At 42.7% G+C, this 24,355-nt stretch overlaps 1 protein-coding gene across 4 annotated transcripts in view; it reads right to left on the minus strand.

Annotated features, from left to right (window-relative positions):
- Nucleotides 1-1,491: 1,491 nt before the first annotated feature.
- Nucleotides 1,492-24,355, minus strand: part of mapk10 (mitogen-activated protein kinase 10) — a 28,336-nt gene continuing 5,472 nt past the window's right edge. The window contains exons 2-14 of one of the 4 annotated variants that reach the window (XM_084686365.1): nt 20,569-20,640; nt 19,077-19,246; nt 15,206-15,335; nt 13,972-14,030; nt 13,268-13,406; nt 12,844-13,009; nt 12,115-12,186; nt 9,934-10,116; nt 8,297-8,421; nt 7,293-7,319; nt 5,665-5,728; nt 5,090-5,167; nt 1,492-2,084 (exon numbers count right to left, since the gene is read on the minus strand). In XM_084686365.1, coding sequence (XP_084542491.1) covers nt 1,942-2,084; nt 5,090-5,167; nt 5,665-5,728; nt 7,293-7,319; nt 8,297-8,421; nt 9,934-10,116; nt 12,115-12,186; nt 12,844-13,009; nt 13,268-13,406; nt 13,972-14,030; nt 15,206-15,335; nt 19,077-19,246; nt 20,569-20,640 — 1,428 coding nt within the window. In that variant the 3' untranslated portion in view covers nt 1,492-1,941. Of the gene's footprint in view, nt 2,090-5,089; nt 5,168-5,664; nt 5,729-7,292; nt 7,320-8,296; nt 8,422-9,933; nt 10,117-12,114; nt 12,187-12,843; nt 13,010-13,267; nt 13,407-13,971; nt 14,031-15,205; nt 15,336-19,076; nt 19,247-20,542; nt 20,641-24,355 lie in introns of all 4 variants that reach the window. The other 3 variants (XM_084686367.1, XM_084686368.1, XM_084686366.1) reach the window with 3 other exon arrangements.

Below are 24,355 nucleotides of genomic sequence, written 5' to 3' on the forward strand. Positions count from 1 at the left end.
TTATTGAAACATAAGGACACTGATCAAATGAAACATAACACAGGTACAAAAATGAAACAATACAAAACTAAACATTACAACTTAATTGGTTGAATTGACTAACTGCTATAGAATCTGACGAACAATACACGATGGGCTCTATCTGAGGACAAGTCCAGTGGGTTTCAAATGTCATTTTTGATAATTCTAATATTGGTTGATGAAAGATGCAACATAACAGGGGATTGCGTCCTACTGCTATGAAAAGGACATGGCTGTCAGATCTGGATGTTTCTATATGCACGTGAGGAAGGGAGATGAGCTGGGAGATGAGGTGACTCCATGCCGAAACAGACCACAGGGGCAGAGTTGGTACCAGATCTCGATCCCCAGAAGCACCTCCAGTACTATAGTATGTCACCACCTAGCCCTTCCACACGCAGGCTCAGGCCAAACTCAAACATCATATCAATGCCTGCATTACAATGTCTGCTAGGAGGAAACTGCATCATTCCAAAGGCACTTGCCATATTCAGGTTCAGTCCAACAAATAAATACAATTAATAAATACAACATCCTGTTTAGGAAATTATTTAACATATCTGGTTCATTTAGGTAGTAGGTATATTAAATTCCCTTTTGACAAATGATGGAATGGGTAATCATTCAATAAAATTATATGTGGGTTTTACATGAGTACAAAAAACACAAGTTGCTATGAGGTAAGTTACCCTGCCCTCTCTCTCTCCATCTCTCCAAGTATTCTGTGCTTCGGACAGTAACACACACACACGGTTCCTCAATACCACTGAGACTCTGAGAGATGTGACACAGAGTGCCCTCTTGTGTCTTGGTAGTGATATAACATGCAGATGTATGGCCAGCCCACTAGGTGGTGGAGGGAGGTGGAGGGATATAATGGATATCAACAATATATACAGAAATAGAAGCATTATGGGACATTACACCCCAAATCACGCTCAGATCCTTTAGACCTCTTCCTAATCACACAACATAAAAAAGAACATCTAGTTCTGGAGTGAAATGTCCCTTTAAGCACCATCTCTGCCCTGAAATGACAAGCATGAATGTCCCTATGGCTTCCTGTGCAGCTTAAAAGCACTTCCTGTCCTTCAACTACAGCCTCCATGTTCACCACTCAGGCTGAGGAGTTTGATTACTTACATGTTAGATAAACAAGAGCCAATAGACTCATTGAGCATACAATTAGCTTAGCGTATTTATTTAGGTCATGCAGGACTAGCTAGCTACAGGCAGGGCCAAACTAAGATGGAAGCAATGATGTGACAAGGTGCAGTGTACTGGCCACCAGTCCCACTCCTTCTGCCTCTGAGCTGTACAGTATTACACTATTTACAAAAGACGGGGGGGGGGGGGGGCTGTTCTCAAACGAGCAATAACCCCTGAAGAATAATCACATACAAACATACCCATTTGTCAGCCTCACTGGAGGGTTGGTGGAAAGAGGTGGTGGTGGTGGGGGGGAGCACCACCACAAAGGGGGGTGAGAGGGGTGTGTGGAGGTCAAGAACAACAGGACCCACCTTGCCACAGTGATTTAAGCACAGACGCTTTCAAGGTATTGGATGTACCAACCAATCAATTTACACTTTACAGAAAGATGCCAGTCTTAGCGTCTGTTTTTTTATGATGCCATATACAAGAAGGGAGACATTAAGCAAAGCAACTGTAATTTCATAAACATATATTTCAGCTTGTTTATTAGATTTATCATAAATACCTTTCTCTTTTTGAATGAAAATGCGCAGGCTTATATAATTTCAGATTCACGTTTCTTCACAATAAGGTTCTCTTATCTCTGTAATCTATTTTTTTGTCATTCATATTTAGATAATTGGTCTGCCAGTCAATTGGATTGTTGTGGGGGGGGGGCCTTCTTCACCTTCTGAAGAACACGGGGTTGCGCAGGCAGGCGGCTAGTCACCTGCAACACCCCAGCGGTCCTGCGGAGGTCTCCAGGCTGCTGTCGGTGTCTGAGGCCAGGGTCTGATCGGTGGACATGGAGGAGAGGTCGTTGACGGATGAGGACGGAGGGGGGCTCTCGCTGCTGTTCACGGCTGCACCTGCGCTGGGGGAAGCAACGGCAGCAGGGGGGTTACAACGAACAGGAGCCCTAGGGAAGACTGCGCACACAGACGGCAACAGAAGAACACGCCTTCTATGTCTCACAGGCATTTGTTAGCTGCACTGGGATCAGTTAGAACAGCATTGAATACAATTCATTTGACTCGACATTAAAAAGAGAACACCAACCGCCGTCCCCTGACCATCCCAGTGTCTCAGGAGGAATGAGAGGGGCGGGGGGGTTAAGGTTGGGGTCAGACAGTCCAAGTTCCCTTAGTGTCTCTCTTTCAGGACACGTCTATGTCAATACAATGAATCAGTTGCTGTACACAGATTAATGTACTAGGCTATTTTGTAGGTTATGATATGGCCAAAGAGTCTTATGGCAGGAATCTACTGGCTGCAAAGAGCTGTGAAGTGCTGCAAAGCTTACATTTGGGCCCGAGGCTGTTTCCACCAGCAGTGAGACACAATGATGACCGGTGCGGACACATGCGCTTCTGGTCGATACCACCTCATTCTCGAACTTAAGCTTTGTGGCGCTTTGTGGTGCTTTGCAGTCTTGTGTCGGGATTAGGTAGGGCAGTTACATCTAGATGCACTTCAGATGCACTCATTTTTTATTTCCCTTCCACTCTTCTGATGTCAGAGATTTAGATGAGGGCGTAACGACTTGCCACGCCTCTCTGTGACACTCTGAGCCTCAAGATGAGGTGTGTATTTTCCCCTCCATGACAGCTCAGTCTGTAAACAGATGTGGAAAACAAAGCTGGTGGGGATCGCCTCTATCAAAGTGGGATAGAAACTGAGGGGAACCTTACAGGTACTGTGTAAAATGATGTTCTTTTCTGGTCTTGGATTATTTTCTCACAGCAGACATTTTATCAAGTGTAGCCTCCTGTTGAGTCTTTGTGAATGTGTGCAGGCACAGACACTCTTCAGACAGAGGATCAAACAGAACTACAACTCCCACTGCACAATGCAGGAGGACGTGGTTGATTCATTTATCCATAGTAAAACTGGGAATACATACAGTTACACTGAGTATGCCTTTCAGGCCTTGCCCTTATTGATGATCTTCTTTTAACTTCTCATCATTTAAAGTGTCTAAATGTTGACACATTAAGAAAGTGAGATGTAACATATTGAGCTATTTTACCTCCACACTTTACTTCTGAATCCTGCGTCATATAGTTCATGCCCATGTGAACTCGTACTCTTCAAAACCAGTCAAGAGGAAAAGTGAGGGTCTATGCTAAAAATATGTTTTTCAGTCCAGAGCATTCCAATGGTCAGGTGATTTGTACAGAGAACATCTTGGATGCCCTGGGTAGACCATAAATTTCCTGTTCATGTGTCAATTGCTGGGGGAGGAGAGTGTCTGAAGGACAGTGTTAGCCATTTCAGCTGACCCACAATAAAACAAGTCAAATCAGGATTGATGGTATGGGATTGATTCTAACCGTCTCTGTAGTGGGTTTAATCTAGACCAGTAGTTTCAACCGCAACAACAACCGCAGCTGCTCCACTCCCTGAAGGAATACAAAAACACCAGCCTGTGTCAAGCCTGTTTCAGCCTGCTTTTACATTTCTCAAGGCCATAAAAGACAAACAGGCCCATTGAAAGTTATTATCTGACTGTTGACCAATGAACCACCAAGTTATCCCTCCCAAAACACAGGATATTGTATTCTCTGTATATTGTTATCTGTTTACACACAGGACTTGCGCATAGATCACCATACAAGTGCCAATGTGCCGTCCCTGTAGCTCCCGCCTCTCACTGCGGTGAAATACTGCCGTCTGGGGCAGCTTAGCTGCACTGCGTCGGCCCCACGCAGCACTGGGCCAAGCCATCTGCTTAATTACACACCCAGGGAGGACGCAGGGAGGGAGGGAGGGAGGGAGGGAGGGAGGGAGGGAGGGAGGGAGGGAGGGAGGGAGGGAGGGAGGGAGGGAGGGAGGGAGGGAGGGAGGGAGGGAGGGAGGGAGGGAGGGAGGGAGGGAGGGAGGGAGGGAGGGAGGGAGGGAGGGAGGGAGGGAGGGAGGGAGGGAGGGAGGGAGGGAGGGAGGGAGGGAGGGAGGGAGGGAGGGAGGGAAATGAGGAAAGGCAGAGGTAGAGGGGAGGCATGTGTACATTTAGTAGCGAGAAGGCCAGGGGGAGTGATGAAGACAGGGGAGGGGAGGGGAGGAGGGGCTATCGCACTGCGGACTAAATCCATCCCAGAGAGCAGTTAGCTGGCTAGTTTGGAGTCATGAATAAAAGCCTCAGCTACCTGCCTATGTTCTCTACTGCCATCTCTGACCAGACCTACAGACAACTTCAACAAGACTTTGTATGAACATCTTCTTCACAGCTTCTGAAGCTTTCAAGTTGTTTTTCCCAAATCGGCACAACACTGGAGAGACGCCATCATGCTACAGACCCAAATTGAGAAATGATCATACACTGCCCTCCAGTGGTTATTAATGAGCACGACAGCTTTCTTGGGAGAGAAGGCAGTGGTGGTCATCTTGCTGAGTAATTCAGAGTGTGTAGCTACAGTGTACTTTGAGGGAACATGGACCGCGACACCAACCTTAAAACATGATATGATTACACACACATACAGATGTGAACAACACGGTACAACATAAAGAATCTCATCAAAAGAACAATTTGTAAATAAATATACACCATACATGCAATGACAAGTAACAATAATCTATAATTTACCAGCTTTATGCATACACAGTTTATCACCATTTGTCTAATTTACATAATTTGTACTTCATCAAAGTACTTGATTCATGTATGTAATGCATTCATGTATTGTATATAATAAGCAACTTTCACATATATTGATTATACTGAAATAAAATAAAATAGTGTTTGTCTCAAAAGCACAATGAGAGACAAGGACATATGGTGCAACGCACAATGGGTTTCTCAGTTATAGGGAGAACCGGATTAGTTTGAATTAGATCCACTTACAGAGTGTTTAGGGTTATGCACTGAGAGTACCTGAGGGAGATGGCTGTCCCTTCACAACGCCATTCTTCGTCCTCTCCTCAAAGTTCATCACCTCTTTGTAGATTAGTTCTGAAAGAGAGGGAGGAAAAAAGAGCAGATAAAAAAAAAACGGACAGAAAAAGAAACAAGGAAAAATCAATTTTGTGCTTCCCCCTGCGCCCTCTCACTAATCACCACTCTTGGGCCGCAGGCTAATTGGAAAAGTTTGTCTATGTCCGGGGACAGAATGCTGTGTCATTGGCTACTCAGAGACACTGAGAAAAATAAATGAGGGCAGGGAAGTATGTTTCATTATACATGGGTGAGACATCAACCCACCAACTTTGAGAAAAACAGCAAATCTGTCCTCTCCCACTTTTTTATTAAGGACATTATATTTAACGGCTGCATCCTAAATTATGAAAAAAGCTGTTCCACCCACATTTCAAAACAAACCTACACCCCTGAATTGGGGAATAATTGATAGTGAGGGAAACCGATCAATTGCATTTACTCAACAGAAACAACTGGGCCGTGAGATTCCCCCTTGGAGTCAGGTGTTTGGATGGGTGATGTGCCATGGTTACCTTTCCATTCATCTATGGAGTGTTCTCTCTCATCCAGTTGCTTGTCGTAAATCTGTGGCGGGGGCTGAGGGAGGGGGAGGAGACAGAGGCTTATAACCTGTTTACTGCATCCTGAACTGGCGTCCTCCACAACTAGCATGTCAACATAGAGGCGACCATTGACCAACTTGACTTCAGACTTAGTAGAAATAGACTTGTACAAAAAAAACATATTTTGCACTCACATATTCTGCTCACACCCTCTCTCTAAGCATAATTGACAATGTACAGTCGTGTTTGAATATTTAAAAGCCAGGTAAAACACAGTTTCAAGTAACAAGAGTACATGAAAAAGTAAACAGTGAACTCCATTGAACCCAAACACAGGTATGACAGAGGAGAGCAGCACACCAGTGGCAGGGTACGGCTATGGGAACAATGGTACAATAAGGCACAGTAGTGGTGGGTGGGGATGGTAAGAGATGCGATGATGTATGGAAGAAACAAAAAGTGCACTCATAAACGCCATAAAATAAGTTGCATTTTTCCCCAGTTGTTGAAATGAGACAATGGCCATTTTGATACTAAGATGGACAGCAATTGTATGTATACTATTTTTCTGCATCAACTTTAGAAACTAGGTTGAAATTGTGGAAGCACCTTCACAAAATCAATGACAGAGCCACTATAAAGGATGATAGACAGTACAAAATGCACACTATTACCAACAAACAATGCTGACCAAGGCTATCTACAACCAGGACCAAATATTATCCCTTTCACTCCAGGTGATTGACAGGTGGCTAGAATAAAGCTCCTTCGGGTGGTCCAGCCACCTCTCACAGGTCCATCTGATGGTGTCATTAGTGTGCCATAGGGCTGTCCATCAGACAACGCAGCCTACTGCCATTAGGCAATATGAGGAGTGATAACCGTCTGCTCTCCTTATCACTTCCTCCTCCCCCCTTCATTCCGACATTATTACTGTGCCTTTCTGTCAGTCTGGGCAACACTCCCCTAAAAGGGATGCAAGATAAATCACTGGCATGAGACCTTGAGATGAGCTCATTAGTCTGATCTACACATGCACTCTGAAGGGCTATCACTGGACCAATTATGACCTTTCACTGGAATTCACTCAATTCATTCACGCTATAAGACATCAATCTAATGTACATCATGTTTATATTGTGAAAATCATATTGAAAATGGGTGGATTCTCCTAAACAATTCAAACCATTTTCAAACAAACCCTTTTTAGTATCCCAAACTTCACGCATAAGAATGAAGATGGTGAGAGATAAACGGTATTCTGTGTATGTATGTCCGGGCACGTGTAAACCTTAACATTTGACCCACATGCAAAACCACGTGCAAAAACACCCAATTGGCATCAGTTTACCATGGCTGTAGCAGGAGTCATGTGCTCGACTGCCATCAGGACTCAGCCAAACAACATGCATATAAACACCTGGCCTCTGCGTCACATACGTACAGTCTGGACAAGACTCAGTCTGATAGTGCAGATACCAGTCTATAAACGGCAACCATGTTGTTGCCGTTGTGTGTTTGATCACAAGCCCTCAGTACGTCTTTTAAATATTCCACTGCAGGAGACATTGCCTTTAGAGAGGACGGCTGTTATTTACCATGGATATTTGGACGAGATCTCTGGCCTTCATCAGCATGAAATGACAATAGAGAGGGGGAAAAACAGCAGAACATGTGTAAAAGGAAAAGTGCCATAGATGGCCAGTATATAATGACATCTGTTCTCAAATAGTATAATAATAGTCATCAACATGGTAACTATAGTACGTAATAGAACATCATGACGGGCAACATTTTACATTTTAGTTTGATGAGCTAAAATACATGTTTCCACAAAAGATGAGACATGCTACAAATTAAATATATACATTTACACAGTCATACATGATACTGTAAATTCATATTCCTGTCTCCTGAAACCAAGATGTTCATCTTTATGATGGAGGCATGTGAGAATATGCAGTTTGTACTGTAGGCTACTACTGTGCATTTGAGCTCATCGATAATACACTGAACATATTGAGATGCAGCCTGAGCATAAGGAAGACTTCAGGCTATAAACGGTCTGCAGATGCCTTTCCCAACCTCACTGTCATCTTTCATTGATCAAGGTCTGATTAAAAAGTTAGACTTTACCACCTAACCAGAGCAACTTATAAAATGCCTGCTTATAGCGCTGCTTCAGTAACTCATTTACAGGGGGAACAAGCCTGTTTTCTGAAAGTAATCACACTGTGAGTTGGCTCCAATTGAATTTGGCACTAACAATGTTACTAAGCCTGTCCTAGGTAAATAGGGGAATGGCCATAAAGGTCAAACCACAAAAACAAAACAAAAAACAAACATGAGATGAGGACCAAACCATTATAAACGTAACAAATGCACTGACAGGACAATTCCTATAGACCAAATAGGTTGAGTGACACTAACAAAACTACCACCTTATTACCAAAACATATGTTATCACATTCAAATCCAAAAAGTTCTAGTGCAAACACTAGGCATTTGAACCCAGTCCTGACTAAATGAGAACAGAGGGAGAGGATTCAACTACGGCTATAAATCAATGAGGCACCAGAGAGTCCTCTGGAACCCTACTCACCGCCTCCACCTCGGCTGGGTCGTACCACACGTTGATGTAGGGGTGCTGCAGGGCCTCGTCCACTGATATCCGCTTGGCAGGGTCGATGATCAGCATCTTAGACAGTAGGTCTCTGGCTTGGCTGGCTGCAGAGACAAATGTGGAGGAGGAGGGAGACAGAGATAGAAAGAGACAAATAAAGAGGGAGGGAGACAGCAAGAGAGAGCGAGTGTTCCGTACAAGAATCAGAAACAGAGCACTGTAAGATCAATCAACAATAACCAACTGTCAATCAAACATGAAGCTGGGCTTAGTTTCCTTAGCAGCCTATTCCATAAGAATCTCCAGGAGCTGTGTGGCTGGACAAATAAATGTTGGACCGATAGAGCAATAAAGAGCGAGATATTGACTTTAGATCTATAGCAATTAACAGATATTGTTATGAACGACAATGTGTTTTTTATCGTTATTTTATGGGTATTCATCATGGAATGATTCACATTCAATAGACCTGTCACATGTTGTTTTATTGACATACTACATATGAAGAATGAATGCCACCAGTCCATCTGTGCCTCCTGTTTACACACACTAAAACAGAGCTGTTATGCTCTTCCCACCAAGACATTCTCCCACGCACCTTCTACACTATAAATAGCTTTGAGTAACAGAGCAGAGCTAAGCGGATGAGCTGGACACTTCCTCATCACCAGCATCCTGTTGAATCAACACGCCAGCAGCTAGAAGCCAGCACTAGCTCCAAAATGGCCGCCTATCTGACTCACTCCCTCCCCACTGACACGGCTAGGTATGATCAAATGCTGGGCTTCACTTCCAGTATTCATGAGGCTTCCCAGACTCCCTACAAATATGACACAGTTAAACACAGTGCTGCTCTAATGCCTAGGCTCAATGCTGGTAGTGGTCTCGAGTGGGGTTTGAGGTGAGGGTGAGGCTTAAGCTGGGTCTAAAGCTAGAGCTAGAGCTAGGGCTGGGGCTGGGGCTGGGGCTGGGGCTAGGGCTGGGGCTGGGGCTAGGGCTAGGGCTGGGGCTGGGGCTAGGGCTGGGGCTGGGGCTGGGGCTGGGGCTGGGGCTGGGGCTGGGGCTGGGGCTAGGGCTGGGGCTGGGGCTGGGGCTGGGGCTAGGGCTGGGGCTGGGGCTGGGGCTAGGGCTGGGGCTAGGGCTGGGGCTAGGGCTGGGGCTAGGGCTGGGGCTGCCTCCTCAGTGGGTGTATTCGATTAATTTCTGCATGTAAAGCTGGAAGTCAGAATCCAAAAGTGATTCCTGTAAATGTCTCCAGACGAGGCTTTGATGTCGAAGCAGAGCACCACAGGAGCACATTTCCTTATCTCACGGCATTAGTTTAGTTCAGAACAGTGGGATTTTAAAGATTCCTCCTTCATAAAAAATGAATGGGGCTGTCCCTGTTCCATTTAATTCATGTTGTCAAGGAAAATGGGAGCTGCGCTATTGAGATACCTACGAAACAAAAAACTGGTTAAAGACTGATTACTGTATCTATATCACATGGGCACAGGGGTGCAGGAGTTTAAGGAGAGACAGAATATGTATAAATCCAGTGCTCTGGGTATTGGGCATCATAAGTAAAACAGTGTAACATATTACACAAAGAATACACACAAGGAACCTTGTCTTACCTTTGAGTTTGTTGTGTTCTGAGTCAGCCGGGAATAAGCAATCAGGGAAGAGTTTGGGAAAAGTGAGGCCGGCATACTTTGGCCTGTTCTCCACGTAGTTCCTCACTGTGGGCTGCAGCTTCTTCATGAATTCTGGCATAGGGGTGCCCAGCTGCTCAATCACTTTATTCCATTGGTCAATATCTGGTGGTGGGGGAGGTTAAGAAATCCACACACACCTGCTCCTGCATGTCATCTGACGTGCAGGCTAGGAGACTCCCAGGCCCCATCACGTACAGGCTAAAGAGTGGTTGGATAACGTTTTGTTTGATGTTTCTCACACTTACGTGCGTGACCTCATGTGGCATTGGTAGTCAGATAATTCTCCTTGGCTCTTCTTCCTCTGGCAATCCTCCATGCTTTCCAGGATTCCCCTAGGCCTTAGTAGATTTAAACTGCTCTCTTGTGCCAGGTTCAGTGATATAAGAGAGATGGGTGTGTGATTATGGTGTAGATAGCAAAATCATATTTCTGATTTTATTTTGACATGGGAACACTAAAAGAGTTGCTAAATTGATTTACCAGAAAGTATTTAGTATGTTTCATCAATGTTTAACTACTAGCAGTAATTGGCAACAGATGTGAAGAGCAGTCTACTTCATTGTGATGTTGAAAGAGAGGGGCTTGTTGTTGTGGTGAGTGTCTATGAGTCTGTGTGTGAAGGGTGGGGGAAAGGAAGCTAAAGGAAAGGTTTTTTCCCTCCCCAAGTCTCAGTGTTCTCACAGGGGTGTTCAGAGAGAAGCATTACCTCATCTTGCAAGAACGTAAGCCATTTCACCTCTTCTTTGTTCCCACTGACACTCTGGGAATTCACACAACGTTGATAAAAGCTGTGGGGACTTTTCCCTCACTAAAACTCTTATCCATGGGTGTTTAGGTAGCCGCCAGATTCTCACACATATAGCTCGTTTTTGTTTTGTTTTTTCTAATGCAAAGGGTTTCTGTGTTGAATTGCAAAAATGTAAAGAACCTGCATAATCTTTGTCCTAAATCTAATAGGCTTGTCATTTGCTTTTCTAATGGCATGACATTTCACTAAAGCGACCACTTATGTCCCCCATCCAGAGAGGGATATGTGTGAAATCAAAGCTGGAGAGCAGAGAGCGACAAGGATACGGTCGGTGCCAGGGAACAGCACTGTCCCCCTTATCACCTCTCCAAAAATGCAGCCCACTGACCACATGTCCACTGTAACCAAACACACATACACACACACACACACAAACAGACATGTATGGATGCATTAATGCACCCCGCCCACACACATCCCTCAATTCCACTTTTCCTTCTTCAAATGTTTTTCTACCAACACCCACAAACATCGAGATGTTTCAGTAAACTCACAACTCCTTCTTCTCCTTCTCTAATGAGCTCACAACTCCTTCTCTTTTAGCTTCTTTGACCTGAAGGAAGTCTTCTATTCTCATGGCTGGTAGCCAGTAACAAGGTGTGTATAGCCACCCACTAGGTGATGCAAAACTTGTGTGCTGGTAAATTGAATCCTAACAGCCCTCAGGTTCTCCATCAGTAGGCTGCCAAACTATAAGGTCGTACATTATATGTTTTTTAGTCTTCTTCAACATGTTTCAGGTACATTTTAGGAAATAACTCAGGGTCAGAAGCAGGTTCTTGTCTGCGTCGTTGTAGCACAGCATGTACCTTGCACTGAAATAATGGTGATTGTGATTATTAGGAGTGTTATGAAGATGCTATAAAGCCAGACACAAGGTAGCAAGGTTTGGTTAGAATTACTAGCGCTACGCCCTCAGAACCAAACAGATGAGTATATAGGTCAGGTATTGGTCAGGTACCTGAAAACCAAGCCTGAGAGAAATATGTTACAAATAGAGAGGTGTTTGGGCCTCACCGATTATCTGCACACAACAACACTGTGCCTCATTTGTCTTTAGAAACGTTAGTTTTTCATTGTTTTTGGCAAGACTCTTTGAGGAGAGTGAATTGAATTCAAATATATATGTGTAGGAGTATATTTTTTCAAAATTCTCATCGTTTTTTTTTTATATTGGTGAGTACACCTACAGATTGCATCCACATTGTATTAAACATGCACAACTCTGTAATGAATCATAGTCAACCTTATTAGATCAATGGCCAGTCATTCCTGTATGTTAGCAAGGATACAGTCGCGACCAGGGAAGAGGATTTTGTGGCGCACCATTTCTCCCATAATGCATCCCACCGACCATATATCCACTGCAGGTACAGAGGGAAGGAGTGAGAAGGAGGGATGCGGTGAAGAAGAAAGATCAGAGGTTAGCGTTGACAGAAATAGATGAGATAGTTATTTAATTATCGCTGGAAGACAACAATTAGTAAAACAGATTTAGCACCCAGAAAAAAATGACCATTCCACTGTTAAGGAGAGAAAGAGAGAGAGAGAGAGAGAGAGAGAGAGAGAGGTAGAAAGCCAGCAGTCTCCAGAGGTATATGACTCGTGACAATAAAATCTACAGACTCTAGAGTTTGTGGTGTGGTGAGTATGGCTATCGAGCCTTAGTGCAGGCTAGCACTCATGCAGGAAGCACGCAGATTAATGTATCTCTGTTGCTAGTTTATTTACATGAAGTTTGATACACATGTTTATTTACAAACCCATACGGTGGAAAGAGTCTCTCATACCCCCTACACAGCCTAAGGATTTCCGCTCATCTTAAAACATGTTGATAACTAAGGGGGTTTCAAAGTTGGTCAGCAGTATTAAATTGCTCAACCAGGCTTCAAAGCTGACAGATGTGGAGAATCAGACGTGTTATTAGCCAAAGTGCTGGCCCAAGCCATCCATTTTTAATAAGGACCTTAGGACTGTAAAGACTTGTGAGGGAGAACACACACCAACTAGTGCAGCCTCACCGTTCTCTTTGTAGCCCATGCCTAAGATGACCTCAGGGGCTCTGTAGTACCGTGTGACCACGTAGGGAGTCATCATGAAGCTGGTCCCCGCGGTCCTTGCCAAACCAAAGTCCAGGATCTTCAGCGTACAGTCAGACTTGACCACTATATTGCTGGGTTTCAGGTCCTGTCGTTAAAATGAAACAACATTACAGTAAAGAAAGGTGTTAAGCGGACAATTGTTAGGACATTTCTTCCGGTCAAGAGTCCTACTCAAACACAATGCCAGTTAATGCTGCCTTTGGTTCACCAAGCCCATATGACAGATGGTATTAATAGTCTTAATCTAACACATCCCATTACATCACATTACGCCAGAGGATAGGATGAAAGGGGAATGTTGGGGGTCGGATACAGTTGCTATGTCCCAGTGCTCGTCTCTCACCCTGTGAATGATGCCGGCTGAGTGCAGGTGCTTGATGCCACACAGCATCTGGTACAGCAGGTAGGACATCCTCTCATGGTCCAGTTCCATCTGAATCACCTGGCACAGGTTGGCATCCATAAGCTCCATCACCAGGTACCTGGTACCACAGCAGAACGTTGTAAAAAACTACAATTAACAAATTAAATACAGATATATCATACATCTTTTCTCAATTATATGAGAGTGAAATGGAGAAAATCTTCTGGTCATGCAACATTAATGTTGCGATCTGTCGCATGTGAGATTTATGTATGAGACTTTATCAACAGAGAGATTGAAATCAGCTGCCGCAGATAAGGCTTCACGCAGAGAGAGAATACTAATCATATGGGTCTCCTCTGCAGTGGTTGGATACCATTCTGAACTGGAACTGATCTCACTCATTTATCATTCAGTAAGAAGACAAGCTGCCTGCAGCTTCTGTTACACCACCAGCACTTACACTTGGCGAGAATCCATGTGCAAATACAGTCTGAGATGCAAAAAGACTCCCTAACCTATATAATCAAATCAACCGTTGCTGAAAAAGATTGAATGTGAGATAATGTAAAATCTAAATAATGAGGCTTTCATCTACATCTGATGTCAGCATTTTCCTAATTCTCCCAGATTTATTCATCCTGAAAACGTTTTGTTGTAATAAAGTATTTTGTTTTACTTACACATCCTGGAAGTCCTCTAAAGATTTCTGTGGTGTGAAAACATTTAACAAACTGATGATCTGGAAAAAGAAAAGGGAGAGGGATCCATTTTTAGTCATACATCCACAATCTTAAATGCTGTTGGCAAAGCCCATCTAATCACGTGTTGTTTACTTTTCAACAAGGAATTACTTATAAGCTTAGTTGTAGAACCATGTATCACATTGCAGGTGCTATAGGCAATACAGCAGAAGTCGTTTACTGTAAGAAAGCCAATATTACCATTCAGACACACACTCAAGCCCCATGGGTGGAAACAAAGGGGTAAGGGAGGTTAGGGGGGGGGGTTATGTGAGATGAAAATGACCCTGATCAAGAACAAAACAAAGAGAGGCGACAGAAAAAAAAGAAATCAATAGAGAGAGAGAGAGAGAGAGAGAGAGAGAGGGAGAGAGAGAGAGAGAGAGAGAGAGAGAGAGAGAGAGAGAGAGAGAGAGAGAGAATGACACAGATTGAGAAAGGTCGAAAGACAAAGTGAGAGGATAGAAAGAGTGACAAGAGTGAGAGATGAAGGGAGAGACGAACTGCTGCACTGTGAGGATTACACCCATGCCTTCAGAGCTCTTATACTCCCTAACTCATCCTCCCCTCTTCCTCTCCTGTAGTTTATATGAATCTCTGTATAATTTCCATCAACTACATTTCCTGCGGAAAGAAATTAAGCCAAGTCAGAACACCAGCCTCTTTATCTTTTAAAAGCAGCATTAACTGGACTTCTATATCAATAGCTTGGTATCTAAATTAGTCTTTGATTGAATTATTTCGGTTGATAAGGAGATAACAATATGAATACACCAGTTTACCCCTCTTCCATCAGACCATGGGCATAGTTTTGGTTGTTTGGTCTGACCCACTAAAGGATCAGGAGTTCTTTCATCTATCTATCCATCCACAATAGCTCAAGCATAGAGTAGAACAGAGTAGAACATAGAGTAGTATGGTGGGTCATGGCAGTGGAAATAATCCCCTCATATTCTATGATAATGGAAACATGTTGGCAACAAAAGTCTGTTAAACACATAGAAACAACATTTTTCAACTAAAGCATTTCAACCCTCATTCCCACGGTACCCAATTTCACCCAAATCATCTTGAAACAGCGGTCTTCCAAAACCTCTCACAACACAGCAAGACCTTTTGGACCAGCTTAAAGTGGACCCACATTTTCACAGTAGGACTCTCTTTTTACACTCACATTTTTGTGATTGACACATTTCATGAGCACCAGTTCCCTGTAAGCCCTCTTTGCATGGGTCTGGTTCTGGAAGGGTCTACTCAGCTTCTTGATGGCAACATTTCTGTCGAGGACGGCATCGTAGCCGGCACTGCGAGACAACACGAGAGAATGACAGAATACAGTTAGAAGAGGATGCAGGGGTAATTGGTGTTTAGACAGCTCCACGTAGACATGTACATATAGATAGGCATGCATTTCTTCTGTGGTCAGCTATTGACTTTCACACACTGATGACATGTTGAAAAAGCAGTATGACTGTGCTTTCAACAGATTATTGACTAACAGTATTAGGGGTTGTGTGTATGGGTGTCCCATAGAGGAACCCAGGGCAGTCATTGTGAAAACAACCTTCTATATGAGGCATACACTGCATTGTTTATTTGGTTGGGGGGGACAACAACACAGGAGTATGGATTTAGCCTTAGCTACAGCTCCTTCTTCTGTCCTCGCAAGACACAGAGTGTAGGCAATGCTGAAACACAACACTTCGTTGTGTCCAGCACGATGAAGATTATTCATGACTGACACTTTATTTAATAACGATAATACGAGAGTACATTATTGCAATGCAGCGCAGCACAATACCAGGCTGCCTTCTACCGCCAACCGTTGAGATGTTCATTCCACTGTAACTAAGGCACTTCTGGGGTTTGCCAGCAGTTGTTGTCATGGTAATGACTTATGAAGGACAGTTTTTGAGGAGAGTCCGAGAGAGAGCGAGACATGAGGAGAAAGGAGGATACCTTGTCGGAGGAGACAGTCGCAGATGTCTGTTTTCAGATGCTGTACTTCCTCTATGGCACACAGCTGGACCCCTCCCTCTGTCCTCTCCTCTGTCTCCTCACACTGCCCTCCTCCCTCCCTCTGTCCTCTCCTCTGTCTCCTCACACTGCCCTCCTCCCTCCCTCTGTCCTCTCCTCTGTCTCCTCACACTGCCCTCCTCCCTCCCTCTGTCCTCTCTGTCTCCTGTCTCTGGTACTCGCTGAACATGGTTGACAGTCCCTTAGGCTCAAATTACAGCCACTTCATGCTTTTATGCATTTAAGGGGAACATATTCAACGCTTCCACGTTAGTCTGATTCTTTTGTCACGGCCTCTGCTGAGGAGAACACAGCCCCGTCACTAACCATGCAACAGCAGCAGCTCAGAGTCACAGAGCAGGCAGGGCCTGATGACTTATAACACAGGTTACAAGTTATATGATCAGTCATTTGGTTGCTTTGGTACACAATGTCATGAATGAAACCATTAAGAGATTAAAAGAGGTTTGAAAGCCTGTTTAGAGAGCTCATTGGGATGAGAGGGAAGTGAATCAGGAGAGTAACTCTTTCTCTAACTCTCCATCACACACACATGCATACTCACAGTCTCACACACAACATGTGAACACACAAGCAATACATGTCACATGTACATTACATTTTTTTACAGTACATATATGTATATGTACCTCTTCCTATTTAGATTGGACTGTTCCTTCTGAGTATTCCCAGTTAATATAATAATACTATATACTTTTTATAAATCCTGTTTTATTATTCTTATGTATTCAATATTCCGTTTTCTTGGATGGACCGTGCCATTGAAATACCCCAGTTTCCACTGACACTTGGGACCCAGAGGGTGGTTGTTCAGGCCTGTAGGAACCCAGCAGCAGTTTAAGGTGAACAGGAGAAGGCAGACGATCATGTCAGTGTGCAGTCAGGCCTGACTGTTTGGATTCGTCTTTGTTAGCCACAGGAGCCTTGGGAGTCAGAGGAACCATAACACTGGTCTGAGTCATCGCTGCTTTTGGCACTCTTATGACACAAGCTCTAGAACAGCGCTGTCACGGATACAGCAACTGAAAGGTTTAATGCCTATGGGCCAAGCTGGTTAGGAGTCCTCACAGAAAGATGTTTAAAGCTTAGATCCAGTAGGGGTAGGCAGCTGTGACTGATAAATAAACACCTCTATAGGAAGTTCTGGGATTGCACGACAGTGAGATATGGTTTAGGGGCCGCAGACTTAACGACCACTTTCAGGGAAAAAACGATAAGAGACCATGCACATAAGGAAAATGTTGAATTGCTCTTCAAAGAATGGTTACAGAAAATATATAGTATTTAGAACACATCATATCTTACAGATAAATCCAGTAACGTGTTTGCGTACAATTCATTTACTTTTTAAAATATCTAGCTGACATAAATGCTGATTTCAAGGAGGTCATTACCAAAACATAACCTATACTAATACTGGTGAAGCTTTAGGAAAGATTTTTTTTTAAGTAATCAAACGCAATGGGATTTCAACAGCTTGGATAGTATAGTATACTTGGAGTATAGTATAGTAAATATAAATATAAAAACAATATTCAATTTCCAACCCAAGGAACCTGCCCGGTGACAAATTTATTTATAAGTCTACAAAGAGGAGGCAGGTAGGTGTGATTTGTTAGGCCAATACATAAAATAGAAGGATGTGTGGCCATGGAAACAGCAGAGAGTGCATGAAAAGCTTTGGGCCAAAAGAAACCTGAACAAATCACTATGATGAGGATGTCCTGACTTGACCTGGAAATGCACATCAAGATAGGGCTTCTGAGAGCTCTGACCACACAACCAGAAGTGTGGACAAGGATAAGTGGACAGATGTGAATACAAGCAGGAAATAGAACGTACAACACCCACACAAGGACAGTTTTCTCCAGTCAGTGGGTGTACAAGTCTCTCCAATCCTACTCAGGCATCAGGCAAAAATCTCCAGATTATATAACTGAGGCAGATTGCATAATGATGTTGATTCCAGGATAAGGCTTTGCTTATGTCCATTGCTGTTTGCATACTGTTGTTACCCTTCCTCTCCTAAGTTACTTTGCCTGTCAGTTTGGATGGCAGATCAGGGAGAAATTTCACTCTTTAAGAACTGATGATTAACTGATGATTAACTTTCATCAACGGTGTTGCAGGTACACTTGATTACACTACAACAATGTCTTGAGATGTTAAGCCATAGTACATCGTATTCATTGACGGGCTTTGTGAGACCATGTGACAGCCCAGCCGAAGAAGGAGCCACAGCAACATTAGATTGGGTCTGTCACCCTGCCACAAAGCGTCCCACAAACACGGCCGGATCTTGGTATTAGCAGTCCCTCCCTGTCCCAAGCTCCTTTGCAAATTGCACAATTGCTTTGGAAATGTGGGGGCATGAGAGGCCACAGGGTAGGAGGGGGTGGGCACAGAGACAGAAGAAGGATGAGGCAGGCAGGGGACAGGGGGTGGGAGGGTGGGGGGGGGCATTGTGCATGGAGTATCCACACTGTGAAGTTCCTGGTAAGGGAACACGGCAGATATGTTCATCCACCGCTCACCGTTTTGCATTTACATTATTCCACACGACAGACGAAGGCCCTGTGACATTAACAAAGCCCCGAGATAGAAACGTGCTCTGATCTCTCTGGCCATCTTCTTGGCAGGCCTAGAAGACTACATTCCCTTCAGAGGAGTTTTGGCTTTTGGTGCTCTGTATCTGACAACATTGGAGTGGGGTGAATTCTAACGCACACAAACTGTCTAAATACGAGATTTAGATTTGCTTGGTGTCCCTAATGCCCAAACTTGCCACACAGAGTAAGAGAGACAATTGGTAGATAAAATACCTATTTGATATTCACCCTAGTGTCAGTGCTATCAAATGAAACAGTCTGTTATTTACATTTTTCTTCTTCAGAGTACTGTACACCATCATTCAACATATACAACAAGCATTCTTTGCGACTTAATTGCATCCACAACTTTAACTCTTAGACTAGCCTGTAAAAGGAAGAAAGAAGGAGTGGACTTACCATACTATACCCTGAGCCCCAGAACCAATGGGCTTTAGGTTCTGGTACCGTTTGAGAACTGTGAAAGTGGAATCCCCTACTTCCACACTATAGAACTGGTTGTCCACTTTGCTTTTGCTCATGTTGTAATGCTTGGCGATATATGACACATCAACTTGTTTACCAAATCCCTACAGAAACAAAAAAGAAAGACTCCATTAGTGAAGTTGAAAGAACCTAGCGAGATATTGTCCTGTTCTACATTTAATATTAGATCATGCCAACAAAATTATAAAGTAACCGTACAGTATTATTTAGATAGGCTAATCACAACCCAAGTTTAACATGTGTGGTGGAGATTAATCTTTATAATGGAGACTTTGGCTTTAGTTATTAAATATTATTTAAAAATGAATACAACTGATTTTCTGTGGACCAAGAATATGGTTGGGAAGTATGGTTATGTTGTACAATAGGACATGTACCAGGAAAACCTGGCTGGACAAGGGAGAACGAACAGCAAACTCACCGTACAATACTCAATACAATACTAAACAGTTCTGTATAATAGCAGTGTCATTAGACTAATTACACCAGCATTTAAACATATATTTACAGTCCCTTGCTAAGTGCTTTGTAATTGTATAGGAGATGAACAGTCCTCAGCCCACTGGGGTAGTGAGTAATGTAATCAAGCAATTGCAGTGTAATTACTCCCTAAAGTTTTACACATACTTACATCCCCAAGATTCAGTACATGTTGATTGCTGTCATTTCCTTGATTGATACACACTTGCATGCATAAAACAGTTCTTCCATGAGAACAGGGAACGCCTCCGTAACTTAATAAGGTTTTTAGATTGTCTCTGACTTGCACACTGTCTTTGATGATAGAGAACTAGGGAAGGAGAGTCCCACGCTTTCTAAGATCATATTCCAACTTAGGGCTCACTCCTGACGGTTGGAGCCAACCATTATGCTCCTATTGAGTCTAATTTGATCCTGATTTTGAGACTTAGAGAGAATAGATGTGTTATCTATGTAGTTATTTACTGAAATTAGAAGAGGACTGTAAGAACTTCAATTGATTAAACTTTGACTGAATTATTCCAAATCTATCTATCAGTATTGCTATCTGGGAAAGGCACAAGTGGGATGTTTTGCTACTACATGATATACTCATGATAAAGCTAATGGGCTTGAAACTAAAAGTGAAATAGGATACACACAGAGAGAGGTCTATGCTTACCAAAAGGTCAATATGATTCATATTTCACATTGTTGGAAGCAATTTATAGTATGAGAGCCAGTGGTGAGAGTCATTGGCAAACAAACAAAAAATGACAAGTATACTGTTTGTTTCTTTCTGTTTACCTTTGAATCTTTAGTAACCTCTAAACACCAGAAGGGTCATCATACTCTCAGACACAAACACTTCTACAACATTTACCAATGAAGGGGAATATGGAAGCGAATGAATACTGTACCTTTTTTACCTGTAAGGAACACACACCTGACAAAAAGCAATCTTCACATCCAGGATTGGTTGGCTGCAATTATACAAGAAATGTCTGCTCATAAATACCTGAAAAACACAAGAGGAGAGACCAGCACATATCAGCCAGGGTTCTACGAGAGCTAAATGATACTACAGGTCAGATGTGTGTGTGTTTGCTGTTGAGTATGCATTAAACTAATGTCAAATATGAGTACAGAATTCTCCAAATATCCTATTGATTCCATATTTGTTTTGCAACAGTGTGAAGCATGTAAGTGCAGCTCGATGAAAATGTGTCTAATATATTGGTTCCACTTTGCATGTAAAAACATTCCTAGAATAGCCAGTGTCATGCAGAATTTAAAACGGCTATGCTAATTTATGCTAATTATTTTCTGGTCAGCTTGAGGCATATCCATCTTCCCATCCTCACCCTCTCTAGGGAGGACATCCCTTTATGAAAGGTTCTAGAATATATCAATTTTATATTTCATGAAACGTTCAAAGACAACCAGTAAAACCAGAATAGAAATTCTGCAAAACTTAAATAATTTGTTGTTTAGTATCCCTTGCCACCTTCAAGATCTTTCACAATATAAAAAAGTTTTACTGTAATCACCACAGGAAGACAGTGCAATACTAAGGCTGGGCTACAATCCCTGTTGAACCCAGGTAAGTCCCAAGGTGGAGATAAGTCCATTCCTGGAATCATATTGTCTATTAATGCATATTTCTGTTAAAGCAAGACCCTGAGAGAAGTTGTTTAAGAGCTATGGGAGACAACTTCAGGTACCGGTTATTTAGGTCACCCAATTTAAAGAACAGCACTGTCGCATCAAAATGTGATGGTTGCCACTCTTGATGTTCACTATTGGCTGAACCGTTTTTTATGGACTCCATGATGCCAAAACAATCATTCATCCCACCAACTGACATCCTACCAACTGACTAACCATAGCTATCATAGGCAACAGAGGCCCAAACCTTTGCAGGAATATCAAAGATGGTTGTCACAGTGTAGGGAGAAAAGAAGACTAGGGCAGCAACCTATCACTAAACACCTTGGCTGACGGAGGTCATCAGGCTCAGAGCTGAGGAAGGGAAGAGGGGAGGAGGGGAGGAGGTGAGGCAAGAGAGGAGAGAAGAGAAGAGAAAAGAAGCAAAGCAAAGAGATGGGGAGGGAGGAAAGAATATGAGGGAGCAACAAGCATAACGCAAAGACATACTTTATCTTCTTTCTTATTTTCACCAATGTGTTTAGGACATTTATTCGTTCTTTTTTCCACATAGCACATTCCTTTTTCCACACATCTACAAAACAAGGAATACAATTTACCTGATAGGAATAATAATTTACAGAATAAACTGTGTTCAACTTGCCAGATGCTACATTAACATTGGCCACTGCTATTACTCTAAGGGTTAACATTGACACATCCCAGCTACATTTCAGCATTAGTAGTTAGCACACTCCAACTGTACATTTGAGACTTAATTGGCGGGAAACACCAGTCACTCCACCATGTCTGTGTTTGTCCTCAGAGAATATTAGATGGACCAATTTAAACCCCTAAACTCCTGAGTAATCCTCTCTCTCTCACGCACACTCACAAGAGGTGGTCTGGAGGGACATTTATTGGCACCAGAGTCACAGAGAGCATCACTGATCAAACAGAGGAGAGAGAGGAGGGGAGAGAGATAGACAGAGAGAGAGAGAGAGAGAGAGAGAGAGAGAGAGAGAGAGAGAGAGGATGGGAGAGAGGGAACTGCAACACTTATTGAAACCTCCTCACATATCCAGGGTGGTTTAAGCACTAAGAGCCTGTGTTTGACATCATAGAGAATCACATTTAACGACATAGACATTTGTTATTGAATATAAATATTGAAGCTGCACCAATAAGAAATAAAAGCCTGTGTAATGATGATAGTTCCCATGACTGTATGATAACGGAAGCACGATGAATCAGCTCAGACACATCCATACACATAGCACCAAATGTCTGAGCCAGTTTCTACGGTAACCCAGTGAGTAAGTCCAGCGACACCTTCCTCCGTGCATTTTCACATCTCACCTTGTAAATCACATGTGTAACATAGCATAGTCATTCCACAGGAAGATCGTAGCAGAGGACCAACCAATAGACTCACAATGTGTAGTCATCAGGTTTGACAAATGTATCCAGCGAGAGATGTTCTGTATGTGTATATGACACCCATGAATGTATGGTGCTCACTGTCCAGACCAAATAGACATGAGCTCTGGAAAAGACAATCAAAGGCAAACAGAGAAAAGGTTCCCATGTAATTTGTACCAATAAGTGTAGTAACATTTGTCAAACGTGAGAACTTTTTGAATTTCTAATAAAGACAATTTGAAAATTGTGAAAATGTATTGTACTGTATGTGTTGTACTGTACTGTGTGTGTTGGGTGTACACATACAAAGCCTTGTACATCAATTAAGTTTAATTCCAGTTTTGGACGGAGCTGTAGATGTCCCTAAGGAGCTCTGAGTCATTCTTCATAAAGAGGAGTCTCCTGGCGCTCTGACGCAAGTTGCATTCAGACACCAAGGACAGTCATGTTTGTATGTCAACCCCACTGCAGGGCACCATAGAAACTGGATGTATATTACACTGCATACACATTGCATTTTACACAGGTTGAATATCTGGTAGAGGAGATCAACTGTGTTCTCACAGCAGCATAAATATTCACGGGGTAATGCCATTCATCCATTTAAATGAAAGAGACCACCTGCCATCATCAAGTCTTCTTGATGGCTATCATACAGAGCTTCCCTTATGTTCACCTGGCCTCTCACGTTTCCTACACTAGCACTACAATATACAAAAACAAACTGTCTTAAAAAAAAACAGCATGAGTAAACAAACTGTTATTTAAATAATAATCATGCACACCACCTCCATGGTTTTCTCAAAAGTCTGTTTTTTAATCATACATAATAACCCAGCATGCTCTTTTAAAAATAAGTACTTCAATTATATTGCCTCATTAACCTAATTTACATCAATAAATTCACATTCTTTGTTGCGGTTGTCTACAAATCTACATTTACAAATCCTGCAAATCATTTCAGAAACCCAATGTTGAGTGCATCATGTTGCACTGAGTAAGACCTCACTTGTGTAAGTCAGACATCAAATATCCATTTATCATCCTTACCAATCATTAGGTATTTTTTTTGAGTAGTCGAGGCTACATTGGGTGAAAGGTTAATCCAGTAAAAACATACTTGGATTCAACAACCTCAGATTAGTCTGTGACAAGCCTTAATTCTACAAAATGATCAAACAACTACTTTGTGGATTTTTCTTCTTAGTCATTGTAGAGCTCAACCAATGACAGGCCCAACCTGTGGAAACCAAGAAGCCCTCCCGATTTTGAAAGCTCTCCAAGCAAACTCACTAGAGCTGGATATGTTACAATGCCTTTACCACCAATGACTGCCTTTACCACCACAGTATCTCATTACATTACAACACTTTTTTTTTATACACTTGCTGATTTCCTCAAATTAGGCCTAATCAACCAATTTTTCTAAAACAGCATATTCAAGACTTTGGACCATAATAAATAGTCCATAGAGAGATGAAACCATTTAGCTGTTTGGATTATTGTGTGGTCACCAGTCAAACTCTACTGCAGTCAATAGATTATAATAATGATACAATTATAGACATAAAACAAATATCTTAGAAGTTGCAGAAGTCTGTACCATGTTATGTATGTTATGTATGTACTTGTGTGTCATCTGTTGCATTGTGTATCCTATAGTC

Source organism: Hypomesus nipponensis, chromosome 22 (genome assembly GCF_054491055.1).
Source record: "Hypomesus nipponensis isolate SF chromosome 22, ASM5449105v1, whole genome shotgun sequence".
Classification (NCBI taxonomy): Eukaryota; Metazoa; Chordata; class Actinopteri; order Osmeriformes; family Osmeridae; genus Hypomesus; species Hypomesus nipponensis.